Raw genomic sequence first — 11,418 nt, 5'->3', positions numbered from 1 at the left:
CACAAACCTGACAAAAAAAAAAAAAAAGAAGTATATAGGGAAGACCCATGAATTTTTCCCTGACCTCCCCTAGTGTGAACAGCTCACACAACTGCAGCACAATAACAAAGCCAAGAAATTCATCCAGTAATCCACAGAATGCGCTCAGATTTCCTCCATTACGCATGCATATCTTTGCATGTGTGTATGTGTGTGTGTGTGTGTATGGCTCTGTGTAATTTTATCACATGCATAACCTTGCACAATCACCACTACAATCAAGGTACTCAGCCGTGTAAGTAAATTATATCTCCATAAAACTTATTAAAAATATAAAAGTTGGTACTGTAACTTAAAGGAAAAGCACTTGCTTAGCATATTCAAGGTCTTGGCTCAACTCTTAAAAATGAGCAAGCAAAACAAAAACAAAAAACCACTCCTGTCATCACAAGACACTGGTGTTATCCCTTTCCAGCCACACCCATCCCTCCCCGCCATCATAACTCCTTGGCAGAAGCTGAGCCATTCTCCGTCTCCACAAGTATGGGATCTCGCAGTGAGCATCCTTTTGAAACTGCTTTTTTTTTTTTTTTAACCCAACATAATTCTTTTGAGATCCATCCAAATTGTCACAGGTATCAATGTGTGGCCCTTTTTATTTCTGAGTAGCATTCTGACCTGGATGAACCGTAATTCATTTAACCATTCACCCAGTAAAGGACATCTGTTGGTCTCCAGTCTGAAACTTTAAATGAAGTTGCTATGAACATTTGTATACAAGCTTCTGTGTGAAAATAAATCTTTGTTTCTCTTGGATAAACGCCCAGGAGTATGACTGCTTCATCAGATAGTAAATGTATGCATGTTTTCTTTTTTCCAGAAACTGACAAACTGTTTTCCAAAGTGGGCGGCTGTATTATTTTTTGTTCCTCAGCCGTGTATGAGTGACTTAGTCTCTCTGCAGCCTAGCTGGTGTTTGGTGTTAATCCCTATTGTGTGTGTGTGAGCGCGCACTTGCGCGCGAGTGTGTGTGAGTGTGTGTGTGTGTGTGTGGTGCTGGGGATTGAACCCAGGGCCTCATGCATGCTAAACAGGCTCTCCACCTCTCAGCTACACCCTCAGCCCAATTTTAGCCATTTTGATAAGTGTGTAGTAATATCTCCTTATGGCTTAATTTGCAATTCTTTAATGGCTAACAATGTCGAATATCTTTTTATATGCTTGTTCACCATCTACATAGTCTTTTTTTATTTTCTTATTTGTTTATTTAGGGGGATTGTGTTTTGAGATGGGGTGTCACCTGTGTTGGCCAGATTCATCTTAAACTTCTGGGTTCCAGTGATCCTCCTACCTCAGCCTCACAAGTACCTGGGACTACAGGCATGCGCTACTGTGCCTGGCTATTATATTTTCTCTGGTGAGATGTCATCCATTTTCTAATTGGATTATTTGTTTTTTAATTATAGTTCATGAATGTATATATATATTATATATATATATTATATTCCAGATATAAGGCCTTTTTTGGGGGGGTACCAGGGATTGAACTTGGGTCCTTGCACTTGCAAGGCAGGCCACCGAAACACTGAGCTAAATCCCCGGCCCCTTATAAGGGCTTTTTTAAATAGGTATCTTACAAATATCTTCTCCCAGAATGTTAATTTCTCATTTCAGTCTTTTAACAGTGTCATTTGCAGAGCAAATATTTTTTATTCTGATTAGGTCCAACTTATCAGCATTCTCTCATCTGGTTTGATTTTCAAGGCAAATCTAAGAACTCTGGCTAATATAAGTGCAAAGATTTTCTCCTGTGGTTTTTTCTGAGGGGGTACGGGGAGCAGGCACTTTTGTTTTAACTGATCAGATTATAAAAATACCCTGGTAGATACCTCAGCTCATCCTGCTCATAAGCCTGTTGATCTAGTCTTCCCTATTTCCGGTATCTCCATCTGGCACAAAATGGGTGGTCTTTTCTTTTCTTTGGGGGTGTTGTCTTTTCTTCATTCCACCTCATGGAGAAGACAATTTGAAGGGCCACAAGAAATTCTTTGCCCCTTTGAAGCATTTTCTAACAGTGTAGATCTCATGAATCAGCTTCTCCATGCAGATGATGCCGTATTCCCCAAGAGATCAAGCAATCGGTGAGGTATCTGTCAAGGCGATCCACTTCTTCTTGATTTTTGCCATGACCACACTTGTAGATTAGTTTGTATGCTGACTTCAAGTTGGGATATCGCATACAATATATGGTTCCACAATCCTCAGCATATTAATTGAAGCCTTGTTGAGCTACACAAAGGTACCATTAAAGATCGGATGGAAGCAAAGAAGCTGCAACACTTTGCAGACCTTTAGGCTTAGACCATTGATGTCCCTGATCCTGATGACAAACACCAACTTGGGCTCTGCAGGTACATATAGGAGCTACCAGCTTTTCTTGACCTCCTCAGCTTTTGAATCTTAGTGCTGTACATCTGTCTACATTTCTTGTGATAGCCCCCAGCTTTTTTATAGATGAGCTTCCTCCTTGCCTTTGAAAGTATCTTGGGCAAACTTCTTTCTCAAACCCTTTTACCTTCAGCTCTGTGAATGTCTTCACTTTTCCTAGAGGTTTTTGGCACATGAAGAACCTTTTTTTTCCTTCTCACCAGCACCCTCGTGGTTCCAGCTGGAAAAGAGCTCCTGTGTTCTTGTCTAAAACTTTTATAATTTAAAATTTTCATTTAATTCCAATGATGAATGTAACTATACTACTGTATACCTAAAAAGTACCAGTAAACTTACTGAAAAAGAAAAGAAAATTTGCAGAGTCAGCCTTAATATTAGGAAGCAATTTCTGTCACTTCATTCTTTTTCAAAAATTGCCTAGGATATTCTAATGCCTTTCCATACAAATCTTAGACAAATAAGCTTGTCTGTGTCTACCACACAACTCACTAAAAATTTTTTTGTTTTTAATTTTTGAGACAGGGTCTCACCATGTAATTCAAGCTGTTCTTGAACTCATTATGTAGCCCAGGCTCTCCTCAACAACCTGTTATTAGAAAAATCTACTTACAAGAATATTAACCAACTGCTCACAATATCTTGACATTTTGTGGTAAATCCAAATAGGTCCCAGTTTTGCAAGCTTATTTTCTAAATTTGTCTCCATAATAAATGCTCACTAGGAGTACAATTCATCCTTCTAAACACTGTGGTCTTCTGATGACATTTAATTGTGTGGTGAACTATTACTAACAACCAGAAGAGAAAGATGTCACCACTGCAGTCTGGATTTCAGCTCAGCTTGGACTTTGTGCAAATCCCATTCATTCTCCACGCAGTAGAGCTGAGACTGCTAAAGCTGGATAAGAGCTGAGCGGTGAGATTCGTATTTGATACACTGTGGAAATTCTGCCATCACCATTTTCTGGCCAGGACTAGAGATGCCAAACTCAACCATGCTCAGAGCTGTCATCTCCTGAGATTCTGCTAGGAACTGTGTTAAAATGTGAGGTTTAGGAAAATAATTTAGGTGAAACTGACATCTTTGCTACACTGAATTTTCCAGACCATGAACACAGTACGCTTCTCTAAGGATTTAGGTTGCCTTTGATCTCTTTCATCATTATTTACAATTTTTTCATCATAGAGATCCTGCATGTTTGTTCGTTTGTTTGTTTGTTTTTGGTACCGGGGATTGAACTCGGGTCTTTGTGCTTGCAAGGCAGGCCACCGAACCGCTGAGCTAAATCCACGGCCCTCCTGCATATGTTTTATTGGATTTATATCTAGGTATTTATTTTCCCTGGAGCAATTTGTAAGGAATGCCTTTTTGAGGAAAGCATTTGGATGGAACTGAGGGAAGTGGGGATGTAAGAGGAAGCCTTCATGCCAGTGTCCTGAGGCAGGTGCTTGCTTGGTACTTGTAAGGTCCAGTGAAAGAAACAGCACACATCAGAGAGCCTGAGCTAAAAAAAAAAAGAAAAAGAATGGCAGCAAATAAGATCCAGGAAGTTGTCAGGGGTCAGTAGTGTCAGTAGTGTCTGTTATGATGTGCAACTGGAATTTTACTCTAAGTATGATGAGATGCTATCGGTCAGTTTTGAGCACAAGAATGATGTGATCCTTTGACAAGGACAACTCTGGCATCAGTGGAGAATACATTGTAGGAGGCCGGGAAGAAACAGGAAGTTCTGAGAGGAAGCTCTTGAGTGGCCCAAGTGACCTTGGATAGCAGCTAAGGGTGGCAGCTGAGGAGGGGACGGGGAATAGAGTCCAAAGTATATTTTGAAGGTGCGCTTGTTAACATTTGCTGATGACTGGTTGTGGGATGTTAAAGAAGTCAAGGGTGACGTCGAGGTTCTTATCTGCATGAACAGTGGTGCCATTTATGCAAAGAAGAAGCTACATTAGTAAACACAGAATTGTCTCTACTCAGAAAAGACCTCAAATATTACGATGTTCAGTCACACCCTGACATAAGCTAAGATCACCCTTCCTCAAACCAACCATATATCTAGCATGTTGGTGACTAGTCAGACTCCCAGGATCAATAGGGTGGCCCCAGAAGAAGGATGGCAGAGATAAAAGAGAAGTGAAACCAACAGTGCGAAAGAATCAAGCTTTTCCATGTCACTTCATATAATTCTCATTACACTCCTTATAGCTTTTTTTCATTTTTCTTTTTAGTCATAGTTATATATAATATTTATTGTTTTAAGCAATTTGTTCATTTAAAATCCAATGACATTAAATATGCATTGTTGTACAGCCATCCAGCACTAGCCATACCCAAAACTCTTTTATTGTCCCCAACAAAAACTCTGTGCCCATTGAACAACAGCTCCCTTTCCCACCTCCACACCACCAGACCTGGAAAGCTCTATTCTACTTTCTGGCTCTACGGATTTGCCTATTCTAGGTGCCTCACGGAACTGGAGTCATACAATATCCTTTTGTGCCTGTCTTATTTCACTACATATAATGCTTTCATTTTGTCCATGTTATACCATTATATCATCTGCTTTCTGTGAGATCAATTTTGTTGATCTCTGAATCCACTGGTGGGATGTTTGGATCATCTCTACCTTTTGGTACCGGGGAACAACTGAACTAAATTACTGACTCTATCTCCACCTTTTGGCTATTGTGAGTAATCCTGCTACGAAAATTTTGTACAAATAACTATTTAAGTCCCTGCTTTCAGATTATATAGCTTGAAGTGTAAATATTGGGTCATGTGTTAGTTAGGTCTCTTTTTCCATAAGGCCTACACTGTTTTGTTTTGTTTTTCATAGAATTTTTTGTTTTGCATGCTTAACACCAATGTAACAAAAAGGTGGGAGGGAGGGGCAGGTGGCTGTCAGACGGTGTATTTTATGTCTCTAAATGGAGGGGTGGGGAGGGAGACAGGGCCGAGGCAAACAAAAAACACAGTTTCTATGGAAATTTCGAGAGTTTCACTAGCAATAAGTGGTGGGAAGCAGGCCTGAGAGCCAGACAGAGTAGTTATCAGGCTTTATTCTCGGGGAGAGATGGCACTGTCGGTGGGTGGGAGGTCCATGATGCAAGTTGTTATGTGACCTGTCAGGGAGGGCAGAGGCGAGGGAGAGGGAGCAGAAAATGAGTTTTCTAAGAGAGGAGCCTAATGAGGGCATGGCGTGGCCAGTCAGCATGAAGCAGAGGTTTAACATTGCTTCTTTCTCTTCAAAGCCTCCACCAAGTCTTCTTAAGAGCTCCTTCTTTTTTTTGGGTACCGGGGATTGAACTCGGGTCCTTGTGCTTACAAGGCAGGCAACCGAACCACTGAGCTAAATCCCCAGCCCAAGAGCTTCTTGTTTTGATTTGTCTGCAAAAGTTTGCACAGACCTCAGCCTGTTGACAATATCCGTTGTCTTTCCAAAGTAGATCTCATTCAGTGTACTTCTGATTTTATTTTCAGTGTCCTCTACCAGGCACCCGATATTGGCTATGTGTGGGGAGCAGTCACTCACAGTTTCATCTTTTTCCATCTGTCTGGTGAGGCTGCCACAGAAGTTCATGGTGCCTGAGTCAGATTTGTTGGTTTGCAACCAGAGCTTCGCTGTGGAGGTCAACTTGTAATGGGCAGTGCAGCCACTGGACTTCTCCTGCACTTCTACCACATGGATGGAATCCCAACAGCCTTTCATCTTCTTTGATCCATCTCCAGCCTTCTTTATGAGGGTCACTACAGCAAACCCATGATCCAGATCTCAGAGGTAGACAGATGAGACACCACCTTCAAAATACAGGTCCCGGTACTGGTCAAAGGCATTGTTGGCTTCCACCTCCAGCTTTCTCAGCCGAGCAGATGGCATGGGCCCGTCTTCAAAGGGGGGTCATACTTGTTACTCCATGGTGACCTGTAAGAGTCCCCATTTCTGCTGTAGTCACACAAAAGGTAATCTTTGCCCACCGTTTTTTCCCCGGCAATTTTCAGTGGCTGGTCAACAGGAGACCTTCACAGAAACTGGGGACCAGGTCGATCAGGTTACTGAGGTTCTTTGATTTGCTGTGGAGGCAGGCGCCTCATTAGGTCCAAGACACAGTCCAGCTGTTGATCACTCATGGTGGCTGCGGTGGTCCCGTCCTGGCTCTGTGGTGTCCCCTCCACCCCAGCAGGGCCTGGCGCTTCCACCCCCCCACCCCCCCCACCCAGGAGTGAACATCTGGGTCAGCGCCCCCCGCTCCCCCACTACACTGTTTTAAATACTCACTGCAGGTCCCTACAGTACTGAATTTCCACACCCTTGCCAATACTTATTAGTTTCTCTTTGTTTGAATTAGCCAATCTACTACATATACACAGGTATCTCATTGTAGTTTTGACTTGCGTTTCTCTAATGGCTAATGACATTGAACACCTCTTAATGTGTTTATTGGCTGTTTGTGTATCTTCTTTGGACAAGTGTCTATTCAAGCCTTCACCTTTTCTTTAATTAGCTTGTTTGACTAATTGATATTATTCAGAGGGCCGGGGATTTAACTCAGTGGTTCCACGGCCTGCCTTGAAAGCACAAGGCCTCAAGTTCGAGCCCCAGTACCAAAAAAAAAAAAAAAAAAAAAAAAAAAAAAAAAAAAAAAAAATATCAAAAAAATTGACAGCATTGAGATTTAGGAATTTTTTAAATGTATTAAATATTAGTATGAATATTAGTATCCCAAATTCAGATGTGAGTTTTGCAAATATTTTCTCCCATCTAGTCTTTTGCTTTATTGACACAAAAGTTTATTTCTAATTTAATTTGTATTTTCTTGGTGCTGGGGATTGAATCTAGTACCTTGTGCATGCTAAGCATGTGCTCTACCACTGACATACATTCCCACCCCCAAAAGTTCTTATTTTTGATGAAATCTAATTTATCTATTTTTTAAATTTTTTTGTACTTTTAATATCATATCCATGAAACCCGATGTAATGCAGATTTTTTCCAATGTTTTTGTTTAAGTGTTTTATAGTTTTAACTCTCAAGTTCAGGTCTTTGATCTATTTTGAGTTAATTTTTGTATACTGTATGTGTTTTCATTTGTTTTGTGTTGCCATAAAAAAAGAGACCTAAGGCTGGGCAAGTCATAATTTTGGCTGACAGTTCTGTCCATGATCTGGCAGCCCCACTGTGCTGCAACCTAACATGGTGGATGGCATCACACGGCAAAAGCACCTGCTGGATGCAGGAGGAAGGTGTCACATGATGACACAATGAGAGCAGAAGCAAGACAGCAAGCTGAGGAAGCTGAGCTTGTTTTATAACAGCCTGCTCAATTCCATTCCCCAAGACCTTATCCAGTCTCAGAAAACTAACCCAGCCTCTCAAGAAAAACAACTATCTATTAATCTATTCATGAGGGTGGGTCCCTCATGACTTTAAATGCCATTTCAGGCTTCAAACCTGAACACTTACATTACAGAATGAAGCCTCAATGTGAGTTTTGATGGGAACAAACCATGTTCAAATTGTAGCATCATGTAAAGTAAGGGTCCAACTTCATTTCTTTGGATATTTAGTTTTCCTAGCATTACTTGTTCAAAAGACTGTTTTCTTCCCCTTAAATGGCATTTATACTTCTGTTGAAAACCAACTGGCCACTGGGTATGGTGGCACAGGCCCATAATCCCAACTACTTGGGAGGCAGGAGGCAGGAGGATCACAAGTTCAAGGCCAGCCTGGGCAATTTAGTGAAATTCTGTCTTTAAAAGCGGGGAGGGATTTAGCTCAGTGGTTCTGCCACCTGCCTCAAAAGAGCAAGGTCCCAAGTTCAATCCCCAGTACCAAAAATAAAAAAAAAATAAAAGATGGGGGTTGAAGAGTTATTAGTGTAGCTCAGTGGTATAGCACTTGCTTAATATATGCTAGGCCCTGGATTCAATCCCCAGTACCACAAAAGAAAAACAAAAAACCAATTGACCCTATATACGAGGGTTTATTTCTAGGCATTCTATTCTATTTTATTTGCCTACATTCTATCCTTATGCCAATGCCATAGTGTTTTAATTACTGTAGCTTTGTACTACAATTTGAATTTGAGAAGTGTGAGTCTTCCAATTTTATTCTTGTTTTTCAAGATTGTTTTGGCTCTTCAGGGCTCCTTTCAATTCTGTATGAATTTGAGGATTGGCTTTTCCATTTCTGAAAAAGAGACTATTAGACTTTTGATAGAGATTATGTTGAATCTGTAGTTTTATTTATGTAGTATTGACATGTTTTTAGGAAAAGGTACTAGGAATCAAAACTCAGGGGTACTGTGCCACTGAACTACGTCCCCAGCTCCTTTTAGTTTTTATTTCAAACTAGGTCTTGCTAGGTTGTCCAGGCAGTCCTTGAACTTGTGATCCGCTTGCCTCAGCCTCCTAAAGTGCTGGCAATATAGATATTCACCACCATGTCCAGCTTTGATAACTTTAGAATATTATCTTTAACCAGTGGTGGTGCACTCCTGCAATCCCAGCATTCAGGAGGTTAAGGTGGGAGGATCACTGTGAGTTCAAGGTCTGATTGGATTACATAGGGAGACCCTGTCTCAAAAAAAAAAAAAAAAATTAAATTAGGCATCAGCATGCATGGGGGGTGGGGCGGGAAGGAGGTGTAGGCGGGAAGGGGCGCAGCAGGGACATCCTCTCTCTTGGGCTTTGGAAACATGGGTGACCCGGGGCCTGAGGTCGTGGACCCGGTCTCTCCCTCCAGACTCGAGGCTCCCACGTCTGCGGCGGAGGAGAACGAAGACGACATCCATTTTGTCAGTAAAGAACCCTTAAGACCTGGTCTTGAATACACACATCTGGTCAGCAGTGACGATGAAAAGCCTAGCACCTCTCATGGTGATAAAATGTCTAAATCTAAGGTGCCATCCTCTGGGAAACATCACTCTAGCTGCAGTGTTCCTCTTCCCATTGGAGACAGCAGCTCCTCCTCTGAGAGTTGTGCCAGCAGCTCACAAAGGATAGTTTCTCGACTTTCTTCTGTTGAGAATCCATTGGAAAGCCAGAAAAATGCTCAAAATAATTCTGATAATAAGATCTCTGAGACAGAGACACAAACTATCACAAAATTATCAGACTTTGCCTTCATCTCTACTTCTGCTCCCCAGGAATCTTTGGACTCTTCTGAGATCAAAGAGGATTTACCCATAGAGTCTTCTGCTTCACAGCATGGACAGGATGCCATCCTCTATCTCCAGACACAAGTGGCTGAGATGTCCCAAGTAATATGTGATCTGCAGTCCAAGAGCTGTTTTAGGCTTCATCGTTCTAGGTCAATGAGAGTTCTGCAGTTCCTTGGGACCTCTCCACAGCTAAGGAAGAAAATTTATCAATAGGTGAAGAAGGTGATTGCAAATCCCCAACAGCTGATGACAAAGGGCAGCCAACTAACCCCACCCAGTCTAGTTTCACAGGCCTTTTGAAGGGAATGGAACAGAGAGGTGTTATAAAGAGGTAACATTACAATCTGAAACAGAATCATGTGAAGGGAAACCTAACTGGGTAACCTCTAAAAAACTTTTGGTTCCTCCATTGCATCCTTTTTTTTTTGGTACCGGGGATTGAACTCGGGTCCTTGCGCTTGCAAGGCAGGCCACCGAACCGCTGAGCTAAATTCCCGGCCCCATTGCATACTTTTTTGAGAAATGTCACCATTGAAGTTTTTAAGGACCCTGTTGATTGTCACCCTTCTTCCTTCATGGGACACAAGGTATATCCTGTGTCCAAGGATACCTCTCCTTTCCAACCAAATCCACCAGCTGAAGATCCCATTGTAGAAGCATTAGAGCACAGCAAAAGACGAAGCACAACATCTCCTCTAGATTCTACCTCAAAAGAAATGGAGGTCATGGATTGTGGATTTTACCATACAGCTTGAGCTGCTAGCTATATGGCTTATATGACTCAGTGTCAGCGTAAGCTCTGGGAAGACATGGAGGATTTAGTTCATAACCCACGGTTTGATGGTAGAAAAGCAAGGTGTATAATATCTAAAGGTATGGATGCAGGCCTTTGGCAACCTTGTACTACTAGACACATAAGAGACTCTGTAGTCAGAGTTATGGCCATAGCAAGAGACTATAGAAGGCAGGCCTGGCTCCAATTTACATCTCTCAGTAAGAAAACCCAGAAGATCTTACACTTGCCCTTTGGTAGTTCTTCTCTTTTTGGACAAGGTGTAAATGCTGTTGATGTAGAAGAAAACAGTATTAAAGAAAATGAATATAAGGATCACAATAAATACTATAACCAACATCGATTCTTTAATAGTCATGATCAGAAAGCATATTATCACAATAGAGCATATTCCAGGGGGGATTGGTACAAATTCCGAAGCCACCCCTATAGGTATAGAAAAAGGGAGAATCTCAAGAACGACACGAATACAAGAATTAATATGTTCAGCACCATAGTCATCAAGATTCTACTTTATTTGTTTCACCCCACTCAGAAAGGATTGACTTTATAGGCAGGAGATCATCAACAGACTGAATGCGCTTCTGGAATGATCATAGTGAATGTTTGAATCCTAGACTTTGGGAATATGTGCTGCCGAAGTATATGTGCTGCCGAAGCAAGCACTGAATCCTAGACTTTGGGAATAAAGTATGTAATGAAAAGGCTCACGCTTTATTGGCTAAGTGAGTAAGGAGTGTTGGGCAAAGGTTAGCCATTATTTCTGGTCCAAAGTAAGGCCAGAGGAGGGCATTTAGGACTCCAAATCCTCTTGTGATTAAAGGAAAGTGCATAGATATGTTCCTCAGGAAAACTGTGTTGGTAAACCAAGGACCAGCAGATTTTGAATCTGGAAAGAGTTTACTGCTAGACTTCTATTTACTAAGAGCAGAGGCAAATCCTTCATTTTCAGGTCATCAGTGCTTTGTTCAGGCATCCGCTTGATAGATCTTCATTAAATGACAGCTATGTTAATAGTCTCTGTGTCAAGATGATCAACT

General features: G+C 41.5%; 1 protein-coding gene and 2 pseudogenes across 1 annotated transcript; 1 reads left to right on the top strand and 2 right to left on the bottom strand.

The window, feature by feature from the left end:
• Positions 1–1,869: 1,869 nt before the first annotated feature.
• LOC104868655 lies at positions 1,870–8,934 on the bottom strand (annotated as a pseudogene).
• On the bottom strand, positions 5,885–6,583 carry LOC104868643 (annotated as a pseudogene).
• A 186-nt stretch (positions 8,935–9,120) lies between the features above and the next one.
• Positions 9,121–10,858, top strand: LOC104868618. The gene is given in 5 exon segments (XM_010633474.1): positions 9,121–9,733; positions 9,736–9,915; positions 9,918–10,001; positions 10,096–10,812; positions 10,815–10,858. Coding segments are annotated over 5 exon segments (1,638 nt in total).
• Positions 10,859–11,418: the final 560 nt, after the last annotated feature.

The sequence above is a fragment of the Fukomys damarensis genome, unplaced genomic scaffold (assembly GCF_012274545.1).
Source record: "Fukomys damarensis isolate Sample0158 unplaced genomic scaffold, DMR_v1.0_HiC HiC_scaffold_4, whole genome shotgun sequence".
Lineage (NCBI taxonomy): Eukaryota > Metazoa > Chordata > Mammalia > Rodentia > Bathyergidae > Fukomys > Fukomys damarensis.
Note: the sequence above shows the minus strand (reverse complement) of the source record. Positions and strands in the feature narration are given on the sequence as shown.